This window comes from Rhinolophus ferrumequinum, chromosome 23 (assembly GCF_004115265.2).
Source record: "Rhinolophus ferrumequinum isolate MPI-CBG mRhiFer1 chromosome 23, mRhiFer1_v1.p, whole genome shotgun sequence".
Classification (NCBI taxonomy): Eukaryota; Metazoa; Chordata; class Mammalia; order Chiroptera; family Rhinolophidae; genus Rhinolophus; species Rhinolophus ferrumequinum.
This window is the reverse complement of record NC_046306.1, coordinates 27225979-27244113: the sequence shown is the minus strand read 5'-3', so window position 1 is coordinate 27244113 and position 18135 is coordinate 27225979. Positions and strand designations below refer to the sequence as shown.

Below are 18135 nucleotides of genomic sequence, written 5' to 3'. Positions count from 1 at the left end.
GACTTAATATTTACATTTTCTCCTATGGCAGTAATCCCATTTGTTTAAGTTTTGGTCTTAGAATTAAACATTCAACCATTCTCCAAGAATGGTTCATATTTTCTGAGTTCTTGTATATTATTAATAGGTCGTGTTTATTGGTTTTATACACAACCAGTACCATCTGAACTCTCAATAAGAACATACGGGAAAGTCTGGTTTTATTGGTCCTGTCTCCCTAAAGTAAAACCCAGAAAATTCCCTAGCATTCTATGAAAGGAGTATATAAACTGGCTTTCTTCAATCAAGATGTTTCTGGATGACTTCTGAGTTCAGAATTTTAAGGAGGCCCCATGAAGAATTTTCTGTTGCTCTTTTGGTGTGAGTGGGACATTTTCCCACCTTTCTGCGTGGGCAGTGGATTGTTTCCCAGGGTTCCTGTACAGAAGCGGCATCGGTGGGGCCTGGGGACAGCATTTTCCTGTGGTGCCCTGTGTGCTGGTGGGGTGGTAGTGGCTTCCTCTTCAGGGCAGCTCTAAGGTATGATTTTAGCAATTGCTCCTCAAAGTTTATCCCCTGGTTCACCAGCCGTCCAACAATTAAGAGCTAACCAAAATTCTTTTAAAAAATTCCTTTTCCTGATTCATCAAGTCAATCAATTTCTATTTTGCAACCAAGAGCCTGCAAACTACACAGCTCATGGGCCAAATGTGACCCACTACCTATTATTAAATGGTTTTTAAAAACTAATATTTATTATCTTTGATGTGAAAATTTTATGAAATTCAAAATTCAGTGTCCATAAAGTTATTGGAACACAGCCATGCTCATTTATGTATTATCTATGGCTGCTTTAGTGCTACAATGCTAGAGTATATGTGACAGAGGCCAAATGACCCAGAAAGCCTAAAATTTTTCCTGTCTGGACCTTTACAGAAAAAGTTTGTTGACTCCTTTTTTGCAACTAAGAGACCTGACTGAAACATCTGGGTATGAAATTCTTTCTGAAAAAATTTTGTAGGCATTGCCCCTTGTTTTACTAAAGAATATTGCTTTGATGGAATTTGAGGACAGCCAGATATTTTTTCTCCTTCAAATTGGCTCATCTGTGTGGCTTCTCATTTAACATATCTTTTACTTCTTCTACTCCAGCAAGGTTCAGAGAAGCTACTGCTGCCAACCTGTATGCCATATTCACACTGTTGCAAACATAGGATGTTTGTTGCTCCAAAAGGTGTGCAAAGTATACTTTGAGAAATACACTTTCTTGGTTCCATCTAAAATCTTCAGCCACCGGCATCATCTCTGCTTCCTCCCTCATGCAAAACTGCCTGGTTCATCTAAATAGCTTTTGGCAGCTCTTCCTAATCTGTTGGGGTTTGTGGTTTGTTTCCTGCTTCACAAACGATGGACCATCTATTTCTGTATCTATTTCCTTATTGTTTTTGAACAACTTCACTGGAGAAAAGGGGGAGAATTTCTCTATCTTGTTACTAGAAACTCTTTTTTATTCTCTGCCACTCTGTCCTCATTTATAAGTGGTATAATCACCAATTTTACTTGTATCTACCTCACAGGTATATGTGGCCAAAACCTATTCTACCTGCTAGAGCAACATCAGTGAATAAACGGAAACTTTGTCTTTATGAAACTGGACAAGAGATGGTAGCTTGGGCCAAAATAGTGGAACTGGAATAAAAAGTGATCAGATTCCAGATATTTTGAAGATACGAGGTCGGACAATTAAGTTCACCAACTCATCCTAGAAAAAGTGCTACATACCTCATTGCTGAACATCACTACATTCACCTTCGAAGTACTCCCTTGGGAAGTGATGCTCCAACGCCAGCACCTGGTCCACCCTTCAAAGCAATTTTGGAAGTGTTTTTCTGGAATGGCCATCAGAGCTGTCATCATATTACCCTTGATGTCCAGAATGTCATCAAAATGTCTTCCCTTCAATATTTCCTTTATCTTTGGGTAGAGAAAGAAGTCACTGGGGGCCATATCAGGTTGAGTAGGGAGGGTGTTCCAACACAGTTATTTGTTTACTGGCTAAAACTCCCTCACAGACACTGCTGTATGAGCTGATTGCATTGTCGTGATGCAAGAGCCATGAACTGTTGGAGAAAAGTTCAGGTTGTCTAACTTTTTCACACAGCCTTTTCAGCACTTCCAAATAATAAACTTGGTTAACTGTTTGTCCAGTTAGTACACAAATTCATAATGAATAATCCCTCTGATATCAAAAAAGATTAGCAACATCATTGCAACAAGTTCATAAACTTAAATGTTAGACCTTGTAGTGTCAAGATTTGTTTTGATAGACTGATATGGGGATAAAAGAAAGAGGTCAAGATTAACTCCAACATTTTTGGCATGAGAAACCAGCATGATAGTTATTAAACACAAAAATTTAGAATACCATTGGGAAAAAGGGAGATCCAAATAGCTTCTCAAGAGGAAAAAAAGGTCGCATACCAAAAATAAACATCAAAATGGCTTTAAATTTTTAAACAGCAACACTGAAAACTATAGCACTATCTAAAATTATGAGTGAAAATAATTTCCAAACTAAAATTCTATGTCCAAAGTATCAATTCAGGGGTGAGGGTAGAATTTGCCTTATGAACACTTTCTCAGGAAGCTATTTAGAAAATGGGTTCCACCAAAACAAAAAAGAACACATAGGAGCCAAGAAATGGGAGAGAAAATGGGAAATTCCAAGATGACAGCTGTTGGTTCAGACTGGAAAAGGCCAGAGAATTCCAGGAGAGAGGTTTCCAAGAAGTTAAAATAGCTTATTTGATTTGTTTCTATGTTCTGAGAGGAAACTTAGATTTGCAGTGGCACCTTAGGGTCAATAGTGGCAGATACATAGAAAATTAAGTTTGAAAAATAAATTATTAATCTGGAGAAAACAAAAAAGTTATACAAGAAAGGAAATGAATAATATTCAAGCTATAATACTGTAGATGGCTAAATACAGATTTAACTAAAAATTGTGATAATACAAGTAAACTGGAAAGAAATGGGGAAGTATATATATACATATGTAAAAGGGTTTAAGAAAAAAACATTCTTCTGTAATAAGGTAAGACTGAAAACTTTAGAATTAGCAGTACTAGCATGTTTCAGAAAAATGGAGGCAAATAGAAAGACCATTGAAATTGAGCAGAAAATTAGGGAATATGGAAGTGTGGATGTATAGGTATTAATAGAAACCTTGCACAGCTATTTATTTAAAGTAGGTACATGTTTACCTTTAGTAATAACAAATAATACACCTGAAACCTTTTTCAGTAGCTATGATGTTAAGCTAAATACGTCAATATAAGATTATTTCCAAATGTTTCTAGAATTGAAAGTTGGTTTCAATTTATTTCTGAATTGATACTGGAATCGCTCAATTTTTTGTGTCAGAACTATTTAAAATGTAACTTTGTGAATGCTTCCCCAGATGGACATTTGGTATGCATAAATATGAAATACAAGAATAAAAGACAGGTCAAAAACAAAACTGTAATTTATAATTACATCATTTAGATGAAAAATATAAACAATTTATTTTTAACCTGTAGAAGAAGTTATAAAAACTAACAAATGACTCTATCACTTTTTAAATTAGTTCAATATTATTCCTATTATATTATTTTTGGGATGTCATTTTTCAGAGAACAGTATTTTTTCTGCATATTCTTCATTCTTGAGATTGCTTTAACCTTCTAGTAAACCCAGGAGGTCCTAGCTTGGTAGTCCTTTCACACAGTTTGAAGCTGGTAAACCTTTGGGCCTTTCTTCAAGAGGTAGCCTTGCTCATTTAGTGATCCAATAAAATTTTCAAAATCAGCAACCTGGAAGAAAAACATGAAAAAAGTAGCCCACTTTTATAAGTAATGTGTATAATTATGATTTTAAAAATTAATCTCTTAAACAGTAATATACAATTGTCAAGTTTCTTGGGCATATAAAAATCATTTGGACTTACAGAAAAAAACTGCCTACATATGTGAGCTTTTGGATTCTGTAATGCTAACCTAATCAAAAATAAAAACTCCAGTATGCAAAGAATCTTTTTTATTTGTTTTAACCTTAGTTCTAAACAAAAATTAGACTACCTTTTGAAATTAAGTTGACAGTTTTCCATATACACTGTTTTACACGATGGAAAAGGGGAAGGGGATTAAGAAGTACAAACTTCCAGTTATAAAATAAGTCATGGGGATGTGATGTACAGCACAGGGAATAGACTCAATCATGTAATAACTATGTAAGGTACAGATGGTTACTAGACTTAACTGTGTTGATCACTTTGTAAGGTATATAAATGTTGAATGAATATTGCATAGCTGAAGCTAATATAATATTGTCAACTATAATTTAAAATAAATTTAAAAAATAAAGTCCTATTACATCCATTCTCACTAAAACTTTTCAGTAGGTAGAGTAGATGAAAGAGTTCATTTAATAAATGAAAACACAGATTCAAAGACATTAAGGTGACTTGCCCACAAGGGACTGTCAGAAAAACATGAAAATGTTTCCCTGTAACTATCAAGATGCTGAAAAACCTTTTGAAAAGAGGTAGGTAAATATAAAAATTATTTTTTAAAAGCTCTGTGCAGCTAATTTCAAAACTTAAATAAAGAAAACAAGCTTGTATTTTTAAATACTCCAAAACTGCCGATTCCATTCTTTTAATCCAAATCTTTTGATATTTAAAAGTTCTATTATACATTAATAAAGACCTGCTGACATTATTATAAAAAAGATTTGTTAAGTATCTGGCTTATCATACCTGAATGTTTAGCTCTTTGGCAATCTGCCGAAGTTGATGAAATTGAAATAAATTATCGCAAGTTCTTTCAGCAATATTGTTGAGAGCAGAAATAAATCTTTTTGCTGCTGATCTGTTGCTCATTCCAGAACCGTGCTGGGATCGCTCAAAATCCAGGTTCCCAAATTCATCAGAGTAAGTTCCCAGCATGCTTAACGGGAGAGGAAGAAAAACAGTTACCCAATGTGGCACACCTGTAGAAATTTTTATCCCAGGCCACCAGATTATAAGAAAAATGGGGAAGGAGCCATGAGGCCTCACATAGCAAAGATTTAAATATGTATTTACTGCATGGTCATTATGAAATTCCCTATAGCATGGAAGGATACAAATATTTTGGACACAGGTACCATTTTTAAGAAACTTCTAAATTTGAAAGGAGAAATGCATAAAAATATAAAGTTGATAGATTATAATATGAATACCCAGAACACTTTTTTTTTTGATACATAAAAAAAATTCTAAACATACTAAATTTAGACTTTCCTGGGTAAAGATACATTCCCAGGTCCCAATGCGGCATCTGGCAAATAAAATGTGTTTAAAATACTCTGAGAATGAACTAGAAGGGTTTGCTGACTTGCGGTAATGATTGTTACATATTAAAAGATATACATATTACCTCCAGTTCTCTGCTGCTGCTTATTTTCACAATATCAAGGAAAGAAACATGTACTTGACAATACATTTTAGCCAGAAGTCTGAAAACCCCAGTTAGATACAATTAGCCATCCTCTAATAAAGCCCTATTGCTGATTCCTTGCCTGAATTCTCTGCCTTTTTGATGGGACAGATACACACTCGCAGACAGGCTCATAGGCCAAGATGTTATTTAATCAGGAGTTAATCAAATATAATTGGTCACCTGCTAAGCAGTGGGCTTATGATGGTGAACAAAACAGGTACAATCCTTGCCCTTGAGGAGCTCATAGTAATGAGTTTAAAGGGTACGAAAAACAGCTTCATTTTGTTCCTAAATAGATGGGAGCCTACATAAAAGAGAATGAACTGTGCAAGTAGGAATTGTCATTCAAGTAAGACTCTAATAAATGATTATAAGAGATGAGTTTGTGTTTCCCCCTGAAAGATAATATAATCTTAAGGCTTTCATGATTAACTACTCTACCATGTAATTGACCATAAGCTTATTTCTCAGACAGTTGTCAAAAATGCTTTAGGCTACTACATTAATTATAGTAGCTAATATTTACCTTAATTATGTTTATTTACCATATGCCATCCCATTTAGTCCTCCCAGCAATTCTATGACTTAGGGGCAATTCTTATTTCCATTTTACAGATGAACAAATAAAGTCTAGTAAGGTTAAGTGACTTGCCAAAGGTTACACAGCTGAGTGGCCTATTTGGGATTTGAATCTTCAGATTTGAAGAAAGATATGTAAAATATTTGAGCTACTTTCCTGAAATAGAAAAGATTCACAATGACCTCACATTTGACAATGGCTCTGTTCTCTTCTGCGTCATATATATATATATATATATATATATATACACACACACACACACACACATATATATGTATATGTATATATATGTATATGTATATATGTACATATATATGTATATGTATGTATATGCATATATATGTATATACATACATATATATATATTTTTTTAGTATATTTTCAATTATAAGAGAAAGCTTATGTGAACTACTGCCAATAAACATTTCATTTTTATAGCTATGTGCTCTGATAACTGATGAACTATATATCACAGTTTAGATGTTTCTTATTTAGGTTTCTGCTTCCCAGTTAAAATGTAATTTTACAGGTTCAAAACTACATTAAGGACAAACATTCAAAAGCTGAAGATTCTGAACATTCAAGAGTTCCGAAACTCTGAAATGGAAGAGTTAATGAATGAAAGATGATTACTAAGGTCAACTTTACCATCAATGCAGTATAGTTACTGAGGGCCTGTTGTGCACCAGGCATGATTCTGGGCCCTGGGAATACACTGGTAAATGTGACAGATAAGTCTCCTGCTCTCGTAGAGTGTAGACTATGGACAGGAAGCAGGTTGAGTATAACAAAACAGATAATTCGCAATCTAGTCTCAGTATTTTAACTGGGTCTTAATCTCTACCGTGGATATTATGCCAGGTAATTCCAATCATTTGGAATCAAACTATTTTATCTGAATATTTTTATAAAAGCCAGTAGAAAACATTCAATTTAGGAAAACAAACTGGTAATCTCCATTTCAAGACAACTCAAGGAAAGAAACTGGCAATCTCTTGTGATGTGGGTGGTGTTTACACTTAATAGTGAGACCTTTTTTTCAGGAGCCTAGAAGTAAACTGACAGCCTGAAACTAACTCAAATTTACCAGCAAGGCTACTGACATGATTATTCAGACATGCAGAACCAATCATAAATGAGCAGTATAGCATTTTTATTAAAAAAGTAATTAAGGCATAATTTACCTTGCTTAAGTGTAATGTTCAGATATGAGAATTAATACATGGTGTCCACAGACCAATGGATTTATTGAGGAGAAATACCAAATGACTGCTTCAGGCAAAGTCTGGGGTCTGAGGTCTAGGGAAACTGAGTAAGGGTAAAGCCTCAAGAGAATGTTACAGGTGAGAGAAGGTGATTGGTTTGACAGCCAACATTCTATGAAGCAGACATACATACATGACATTTTCAATCGAACCAGACACCAAAAGACCCAAAGGGCAAGAGAAATCATTAAAAAGAAAACCAAGAGTAGAAATCTTAGCCCCAACCCCAAAGGTGGACAGTTTAAGCACAGGATGCAAAGAAAAAAAGGCACATTCTAGATTGTAAGCAAAGAGGAAACTTCTTGTTATTAAATAAGAAGTTGTTTTTGTTGGTTCTTGTTTTTAATTAGGAAAACAAGTTTGAATCCAAATTTTTTGGCATTTCGGTTAGGTTCAGTGACTTACTTTTCTAGTGAAAAAAGGATGACTGTTAGGGCAGTTTCTGGTTTCTTACTGGTCTGGTCTCCTACTAGAAGTCAGGAAGGCAACTGGTATTTGTGGCCATTCCTTTATTTCATATGTTAGCACACTGAGCCCCTGGCAGCATGTTGTATGAGAAAGTCTAGTAATTCCTAGACTATCTGGTTGCTTATAAATTGTAACTGGAGGGTCTCCAACACAATGAAATCAACTGGAGAGGGAAGGAAGCCAGCTTCGTAAAATTTTCACCTATAAGACCCCTCAAACCCTAGTACTGAATCACATAAAAAACTGATGGTTCAATACTATGTGATGATAAACCAGTAGGATATTTAGACACAGAAGGCAGTACCTGTTTCCCTGAAAATAAGACCTAGCCAGACCATCAGCTCTATTGAGTCTTTTGGAGCAAAAATTAATATAAGACCTGGTATATTATGTTATATATATTGTATTGTATTGTATTTTTGTATTGTACCCGGTCTTATAGTAAAACAAGCCCGGGTCTTACTAATTTTTGCTCTAAAAGACGCATTAGAGCTGATGGTCCAGCTAGGTCTTATTTTTGGGGAAACACTACAGTATGTTAGGAATTGGTTGAAAGGGTTGATAGTCTCATTAATTGTGAATGATTTTACTCATTGTAAGGCAGTTCTTTGGCACCAGCAATAAAAAGAGCAGTCAATTCTAGAGTCTTTAAAGCTTTCAAAGACTGCAAGTGTAACCTCACTGTTGCTGACAAATTCTGACTCATTGAATTAAAGAGAAAGGCTCCCCTTCATCCACAGGCTGCCTATAAAAGCAACAAATTCGAGATTAACGCTTCGACCTTCAGGAGGTAGCACGGGTGCCCTTCTACCTATACAGCATGCTTCTAGAGGCAGCAGTGGTCTCCAAGACAGGTCAGTACCAGCTGTGAATGAAGAGACAACCAAGTAAAGGCTCTCCCTACGAGGAAAGGGGGAAAAAGATCTGCAGCTTAGAGCTATTAGAAAAGTTAGATGGAGAACACTGAAGACGAGACCCAAGATTCTTCAAAAAGGTTAATAAGTTTGGAAACTTCTGGTCTGTGATGTGAGATCTGCCAGTTTGTGAAGGCTGCAGTGTGTAATACGAGCCAGAGAAGGGGGGATCTGCTCAGTCTCACCTTAATATCATCGAGGCTAGCACTACTGGTAATACAGTGTTCTGAGTGTCCACTAATGTGCCAGAACCATACTTGTGACTTTATATAGCATCACTGCATGATACCTCAGAGCACAATTCTTTGTTGTGCGTTTCACACAAAAGGAGACTGAGTAGCACAGTGTAACTTGCTCTCAGTGGGAACACCAGATCAGACACTAAAGCCTGTGCTCCTCCAATGATGCTGTACCACTTTTACTCAGAGCCAAAGAGTAACAACTAGGCAAAGTCACCTAGTTCTGACTCCAAGCAAGCCCCATAATAGGAGCTCTTAGGAAAAAAAAAAATTTACTTTTGAATGGAAATTACTTAACAAAATAATTTCACCTTTAATACATTTTTTGGCCTTGGAAAAGTAGATTCCTAACAGATTTGTATTTTAATTGCTGTGAGAGCATATTAAAAAGAGCTCATTTCTAAATTGTGATACATCCACACAATGGGATACTATGCAGTTGTAAAAAAATAAAAGCTCTTTAGGCACTGATATGGAATGGTCTCCAAAATGCACTTTAATGGACAAAAGCAAGGTATAGAATGTGTATGGTATGCTACCATTTCTTTATAAAAGGGGGAAAAGAATACACAGATACAGAGTTCTGATGGGTATTCATATCTGGTCACAAAAAGATATTTGTTGCCACTGGGGCAATAGGAGGAAGAACAAGGTAGCTAGCAAACAGAGTAGGAGGGAACTTTTTCCACTGTACACTTTTTGAACTTTGGAATTTTGAAGCATATGAATGTGTGAACCAATTTTGAAAATTTTAATTGAAAGAAAAACCTACCTAACAATCAGCTTTCACTTAAAAGAAAAAATCTATTTCTAAGGTAGACATATACGTTAAAATTAATTTTTTTTTCTTTTCTACCTTCTAGGAATCTACCAAATGATCTACCAAATGATATAAAATACAAAGGACAGTTTAGCAATATTTGTCAAAGTCCTAATGTGTTTATTTACCCAGGGACCCAGAAATAACCATTTCTGAGAATTTCCCATTTCTGAGAATTACCCACATATGAAGTATCTTACAGAGATTACTCATTGTAACATTTTTTGTAATGGCAAAAGAATGGAAAATATTCATGTATCTAGCAATGGTGACTGGTTAAACTATGGTGTATCTAAACAATAGAATATTATGTAGCTGTAAAAAAAGGACGAAGTTTCTGTGTCCTTCCAGGGAAAGATCTCTGGATATACCGTTAAAAAAAAAAAGGTACAGAACAATGTAAGTCATATGCTAGCTACAAAAAAGTAATGAGTATTTGGTGAAGAGGAAGAGTGGATGGTAAACAGGATGGGAGCAAGCCTTCTCAAAATATGTATTTCTGAAATAATTTTAGAACTATGTGAATGTATTGCCGCAAAAAAAATTCATGTAAAGACTATTTACATGGAAATATAAACCAAGAAAGTACAGTTTGTTCAGAGGAAGATGTGATTCCAATGGGAAAAATAAAAACAATTTCGTTTGTCCTAATTAAATCTATACTTGGGACAGAACGATCACTGGTATTTCATTTAAAACACTGAAATTTTTAATCTTACCTATATTTCATAATTTCAACTATATCCTCAGCGTCTTCCTTGATTGCTTGCTCTCTCAATTCCAACCTTGCTCGTGCCTTTGAAAGAAAACAACCATTTTCAGATAACAAGATTATAAATATATTTATTTTTGTTTGAGCGGGTATAATATGTCTAAGCTTCTTTCATTTATTCATTTTAAACAAAAACTTACTTTTGGGAAAAGATATTGTAATGTGAAAGTTGGAATTTTAAAAAGTGATTTGAAACCTTTAATATGGATTAAAATCTACTTTTATCTACTAACATTCTCTCTGAGTGTTTATTTCAGAAGATTTGATTATGAAATGTACTCGGTTTTTCCTTGCCTTTTACTTTCAGGAAGTCATGCCTAACCAATCTGTTAAAACAACAAAGAGGAGATTATCAGATTTTAGAAGCAAAAAGCCCAAATGCTGACCCAGCTAATTTTAACTGCAAGAATTCTCTTAGCATTCCATTGCTGTGAATAGATGTTAAAAAAAATCGGCACTACTATCCTGATGGAGCTGTCGTGCATCAAATCAAATACTCAAGGTATTTGACACATTCCATGTTCCCATATACTCAACTTTGAATTCCAACATCCTTAGTTAACCTAACTACTCTTCACACTACAGGAGTTTCCTAAGTGTCATTTAAAAAACAAAAACAAACAAACAAAAAAATAGTTGCTTGGCAATTAACTGCTCCTATGCCTAGAAAGAAATGACTATATTTCAATACTTCGACTGATATGTTGAAGAGATGAACAAACCTTTTTAAAAAACTTAATCTAGTTCTAATGTCTCCCAATAAAAAGAAAAACCAAATCAATCATGCAGAAAACGGAGAGAAATCATATTAGTCCTTTGGCCCCCTTCTTAAGCCAAAAAAGCAAGAACTTAAACAAACCTCCGTTAGGCGAATCAGAGATTCCAGCTGTCGAGTAGTGATTGGTGAGCTGTTTAACCGAGTGCTCTGTTTCCGGAGCTCAAGGTAAAAATTTTGAAGAATTTGAGCAGCTTCTGTGGAAAGCCTTGGATAAACATATTGACGAGCGTAACCAATGTACTTTCTCAATAGCTGGTGGGGAATTGGATCTATTGTTTCTCCAGGAACCACCTAACACATGATAAAAAGGCCCAAGATTACAAAGATAACCAGCAAATGAAATCTTTCTGCTAAAATAACTTGCTTAGATAAATATAAAATTCAAAGACTCTCAAGATAAACCAAACATGCTATAGGTCTAGCACTTGGTCTAGCTGACTTAGGTTACTTCAAATGGGGTTTACATAAATCCTCGTATTTATTATAACATAAAAGGTTTGGTATGAAAGTTTATATACTACTGCTGTACAATAAACACACTCAACTGACATTAAAACAGAAGCGAACTGAATGATTAAGGAGAAAAAACATACCTTCAGTCTTTCTGATAACGGTTTATCAGAAACCACTTCAAGTATGGAAGTATTTGAATCTTGACTATTCATACGAGCTACAGTGGCGCTGCTAACAGTTCTCTGCTTCCCAGCTCTTATCGCAATGACGTGTTCAGAAAGTAAATGGTCGTGATCCTCATTTGGGGTGTCTACTAGGATAAAGACCAAATCAAATCTGGAAAGCAGGGCACTCCCCATTCTAAAGAGGCATGAGAGAAAGAAGAAACAATGACTGGAATCAAAACAAACTGAAAACCTAGCACACCACTGACTTGCTTGTTTATTACTCACATTCTATGTAGAATTTAAAAAAGGTTTTAGATTAAAGAAACAAGCAATAGCTTTTGGATTCAACATGCCCACCAACTCCAGAGACAACAGGCCATATGCTCTTCAATATGTTCACAGCTTTATACCCTTGTAGGCTGAGGACATGGCCCTTTCTACCACCAAAACCAGTGAGTTATTCTCTATGTTCCATATCACTACCTATGATTTAGGATCATTGAATTTTTAAGTTAGAATGCTATATGATACATCAGCAATTATCCAGTTAGAGTATTTCTTAATCTTATTATCTGCTACCTCACATTGAGTCACTCAAAACATTTATGCCCATTTAAAAGCAAAAAGCCCGTTTTATTTCTTAAAGGGCCATCTAATTACTCACTATATTAAAAATGCTCTACTCTAATCATCATCTCTAAACCCACCAATCAGATAACTCCATCTTTTTGAGACAAGAAAACTGAAATCCAAAGTGAAGGATTTGACCAATGTCCCAAAGCATGTTTGTGGTACCACTAAAAACCAGAATCCATATTCCTGGATCCTTGTTTAATAGGTTCAATAGGATCCTTAGGATCTTCCCAATATACGTAGCACTTTGTCTAATTTTTACTAAGAAAAACTAATAGATTTACTTTTTTAATGGTGGTGATACAGAAATACCCAGAATCTCAAAGTACAATTGGGTATCTTAGTATGTATCATTTCTATATTAGAGGTATATATTATTAAATATTAGGAAATTAACTTTTTTTCCCTACTAGAATTTAAGGTTCCAATTTTTTCATTTTTGTCATTTTCTCCCTTTTGAGTCACTTGAGTCTATTTTCCCCCTCCCATACATTTTGTCTAACCTGTACAGAACAAATCACAAGAGAAAGCATACATACATACAGATATAAACATTGTTTTGGGCGAAAAGTGGGATCATTCTACATATATAAGTATGTGTAATGTGCTCTTTGCACTTAACAGTAAAGAACAGACCTGTTTCCCTATCAGTATTGACAAAGTTCCTTTCATTCTCGTAACTGTTACTTTCCACTGTATAGTCTTACTATATAGTTTAACCACTTCCCTTTCGATGAACATTTTAAGTTGTTTCCAATCTTTGGCAGTGATAAACAATGCTATAATACCCACCTGGTAAACATATCTTTGTGCACTTGTGTGACTATTTCTGTGAGTACAATTCCCAAAAGATTTGGCAGGAACAAACAGAATATAAATTTACTATAGTGATAAAAATGCCAAGTTTCCTTCAAAATGTTAAATGGTGTGAGAACCCATTTCCCCATCCCTTTGCCAATAATGATTATTAACATTTCAAAGGTTTGCCAATCTGGAGCATATCAATGGTATTTTACTGTTTTAATTTGTAGTGTTTGAATACATTTTTTTACATTTATTGGAAACTTGTAATGTCTGTGAATTATCCATTATATCTTCAGTTATCTTTTTCTTACTGATTTATAGGGATTCAACATATTAAAGACATAAATATTTGAAGAGACTTACTTTAAATTCTCAGAAACTGTTTTGGCTTTATTGTAGTGTCCTCCAACTGGATTTGCAGCAGCAACAATGGAAGTTCTCGCAGGGAGACTACAAACCATGCCAGCCTTAGCAAGACTAATACTTTGCTGTTCCATGGCTTCTAACAAGGCTTGATGTTGATTTCCCATCTTATCAAACTCATCAATTCCACAGATACCTACAACCACAGTAAAATAATACGGATAAAAACTTTTCCTTTGGTCAAGTTCTAAACCTTTTCAGAATGGATATTCCACAATAAAAATTTATTTCCATTTGATTCCAGCAGTTAAAACTATAAAATGTCATACAGTGGAGAATTTCTGATTGTTTTATTGCAAGTAAAACACTTGTCTTACTTAACGAATTTTTATGTAATATTTGCTCATTCGGCATTTTCAATAGGGAAGGTCCTATGTTGTGAGGGTTACAAAAAGGAAGGAGATATGAGAGTGACCTTCAAAAAGCTTAAAGGCTTAAATTCAAACAGGCGAGATAAGATACATACACATTCAACAACTCTAAGAGATACACAATTATGTAAAATGAGTTTTTCTGTGGTTGCAGGGAGATTAAAAGAGGAAAGTTAATCTGGAAAGGTTTCAAGAAAAAGGTGCGATTTGAGCCAGGTCTTTTGGGTACACTACGGCAGCACGACTTGGAAAGAAAAGCATGGGCTCTAAAGTCAGAAGACTCGGGTGCAGTTCTCAGCAATACCAGGTACTGAGTGTACAATTACAGGGAAATCAATCTCTTTAAACATAATGTAAAGATCTACCACTGACTGAAGGCATTTTATGTGCCAGGTGTATTACGTCTAATCTACAAGTTACTGGAGACCCTCTACCATTCCCTTGTAATATTTTTCCTCCCTTCCTCCCCATACTATGAGCAGTTAGGTGGTCATCTCCAAAGGGCTTTGCTACGGTTAAGCCCTTATCAACTCTCTGACCAAATAAGGCATGCCAGCTCCGAGGTCAGTCCATGTCTCTCTAGAATTGATAGTATGACCAGAAATTCTCAAGATTACTACCGTTTCCCTGAAAATAAGACCTCGCTGGACAATCAGCTCTAATAAGTCTTTTGGAGCAAAAATTAATATAAGACCTGGAATAACATTGTATCTGGTATTATATTTATTATATATTATATATATTATACCCAGCCTTATATTACATAAGACCCAGTCTTATAGTAAAATAAGTAAAATAAGACTTATAGGTCTTATAGTAAAATAAGACTGGGTCTGATACTAATTTTTGCTCCAGAAGGCGCATTAGTGATGATTGTCCGGCTAGGTCTTATTTTCGGGGAAACACGGTAGTACAGTTCCTTAGAGGTGAGGACAGCGTAGGAACAAAGGCAAGCTACTTCTTTGACTGCCACTTTTTAAAGTTTGAAAACAGGAGTTGACAAACTTTTTCTCTGTAAAGGGGCAGACATATATATTTTATGTTTTGTAGGCTACATGGAGTCTGTCACATATTCTTGGTGATTTTCTTCTTGTTGTTTACAATCATTTAAAAATAAACCATTTTTAGCTTGTGGACTGTACTAAAACAGAGTGAAGGCTGGGTTGACCTGTGGACTTAAAGTTCACTGACCCCTGGTTTTGACAGCATAAAGTTTAAACTTTAAAAATTTTAAACTCTTTCTCTTATCTTTGGAGACAATGGGTAAATCTTGCTGCTTTTTTAAAAACTATTTTTTAATCATTTCCTCAGATATTGAAGAAGGGAAATATTATAAAATAGCTTTATTTCTCCTTTTCCCTGTGAGTCTTCAGTAAAGACTGTAGCAGGACTCTATTTGTTTCTAGAATCTGAGCTCTGCTGGCTAACATCCCTTCGTATTTTACCAGTGCTACATGTGCCGGCATAGTGTTCGGCTTATCTACCTACATTTGGGAAAGAAGGCAGTAGGCCCTGACCATTCTGCGTCTTAAATCCCATTACCCATCCGTATAGCTAAACTCCACATCACTGTCAACTTCTAATCAACGGAAAGTCTGACAGTTGAACAACAAATATCCTCTTCTTACTGATTATTTTCTTTATCTGGTAACTTAGTAAAACCACTGTCACTTCTAATGAGCTATATGATAACCAGATAAATGTTTGCTCAATTGCTTCATCCAGCAAATATTCACTGCATACCTTCCACGTACCAGTACTGTGTTCTAGGAATGGGGGACACAGCACTGAAAAAACAAAATGCTCTGCTCTTATGAAGCTTAGATTCTACTGGGTGTAAGGAGGCAGACTAAAAAAAGGAAACCATATGTAATATATTAGAGGGTAATAAGTGCTACGGGAAGAAAAGGTAGAGGAGGATAAGGAGAATAGGGTCTGCCGGTAGGAACGCGGGTTACAATTCAAAATATGGGGATTGAGGAAGGCCTTGCTGGGGTCGGGACACTTGAGCAAAAATTTGGGGGAGGAAAAGGAACAAGCCTTATAGATCTATCTGGTGTAAGAACAGTCCAGGCAAAGGGAACAGCAAGTACAAAGGCCCTGATGAAGGACCGGGAAGTGATTAGACGGCTGGTGCTGGTCAAGCTGTGTAGCTGGGGAAGAGAAATACGAAGGAAGCAGAAGGCAAAGAGGGGACGAAAGGCTCAATGTGAATGGCGCTGGGCCACTAACAAGGCCCAGGCTTTCCCTGAATGAGACAGGGAGCTACTGGACAGTTTTGAACAGAAGGATAAAGTGACCTAAGTTGTAATGGGATGGTTTTTAAAACAGTAGGAAGGGCAAGGGTAGTCACAGGCATGCCAAGTAGGAGATCACAATACTAATCCATGCGAGAAGTGATGGTATCTTGGTTCTGGGTAGTACCGTGTTTCCCCGAAAATAAGACCTAGCCAGACTATCAGCTCTAATGCGTCTTTTGGAGCAAAAACTAATATCATACCCAGTCTTATTTTACTATAATATAAGACCAGGTATGGTATGGTATGATATATGATATGATATGATATATGGTATCAGGTCTTACATTAATTTTTGCTCCAAAAGACACCTAGAGCTGACTGTCCAGCTATGTCTTATTTTCGGGGAAACACAGTAGCAGTGGAAAAGAGGTTGGGTGCTAGATATATAATTGACCCTTGAACAACGTGGGGGTTGGGGCGCAGGGCCCCTGTGCAGTCAAAAATCTGCATATAACTTTGACCCCCCCAAAATTTAACTAATAGCCTACTGTTGACTGGAAACCTAAACAATAAACAGCTGATTAACACATATTTTGTATGTTATATGTGTTATGTATGACATTTTTACAATACAGTTAGAGAAAATAAAATATTAAGAAAATTATAAGGAAAATACATTTACAGTACTGTATTTACTGAAAAAAATCCTCATATAAGTGGACCCAAGCAGTTCAGACCATGCTGTTCAAGGGTCAACTGTATTTGGAAGGTAGAGCTAACAAGATTCACTGACGGATGTGGGGAAGATTCGCTGACAGATTGGATGTGGGGTATGAGAAAAAGTCAAGGATGACTCCACATTTTCGTATTTGAGTAAATACAGGGATGAAATTTACTGAGATGGGAGAAAGACTGTAAGAATAGGTTTGAAGTGGAAGATCAGAATTTTGGTTTCGAACATGTTAAGATTGACAAAGTTATAGAGATACTGCAAAGGCAGTAAGAAATGTGTGCCTGAGTTCAGGGGAGAAGAAATATAAATTTGGAAATTTTCAGCATATAGGTGTAAGTAAAGCCATGAGACTAGATAAGTTCACCATGAAGGTGAATACAGACCAAGAAGAAAAATGATACAAAAACTAAGCACTCTGAGGTGCCAACCAGTTAAGAGGCTGGAGAGATGAAGAACAAGTCAAGACTGAGAAAGTGAATGAAGCAGGAAGAAAACTAGAAGAGCGTAGTATCCTGGAGACGGAGGGGGCAGTGATCAGCTGTGTCAAACATGACTGACAGGTCCAGGATTTAGAAATGTGGCGGTCACTGGCAGACTGGAGGGAATGAATGACCTTTATTGGACTGGAATCTGGGTACTGCCTGACACATGCATAGGAACATGTTTTTCCAATAGTGTTAAAGCATCACAAAGAGAAAGTTCGGTAGCAAAGCCCAAAGGAGATTCCGTCTTGCTAAGCCCTCCAACTGGATTTTTTATGAACTGTCAGTCAAATCCTGAAAAAAACCCCGATAAGATGGGTTAAAATATTGCAAAACTTCTACAGTAATAGCTCTAAGCTCTTAATGTAAGTCCTCTGAGAGCAAAGATTAACATTCACCTTCTTTTTAGTTCCAAGGCATCTAGAACCATTCTGAGCTAAGTAACAGTAATGTATTCAACAAGCATATACTGTGCACCTATGTACTAGGTGA

The 18135-nt window shown here is 35.8% G+C and overlaps 1 protein-coding gene across 2 annotated transcripts in view; it reads right to left on the bottom strand.

Annotated features, from left to right (window-relative positions):
* Positions 1 to 3481: 3481 nt before the first annotated feature.
* Positions 3482 to 18135, bottom strand: part of MCM8 (minichromosome maintenance 8 homologous recombination repair factor) — a 35812-nt gene continuing 21158 nt past the window's right edge. For both annotated transcript variants that reach the window (XM_033095429.1, XM_033095428.1), the window contains 6 exons: positions 13758 to 13953; positions 11931 to 12150; positions 11419 to 11628; positions 10507 to 10583; positions 4778 to 4967; positions 3482 to 3833 (listed from right to left, as the gene is read on the bottom strand). In XM_033095429.1, the coding sequence (XP_032951320.1) occupies positions 3741 to 3833; positions 4778 to 4967; positions 10507 to 10583; positions 11419 to 11628; positions 11931 to 12150; positions 13758 to 13953 (986 nt within the window). In that variant the 3' untranslated portion in view covers positions 3482 to 3740. The remainder of the gene's footprint in view (positions 3834 to 4777; positions 4968 to 10506; positions 10584 to 11418; positions 11629 to 11930; positions 12151 to 13757; positions 13954 to 18135) is intronic.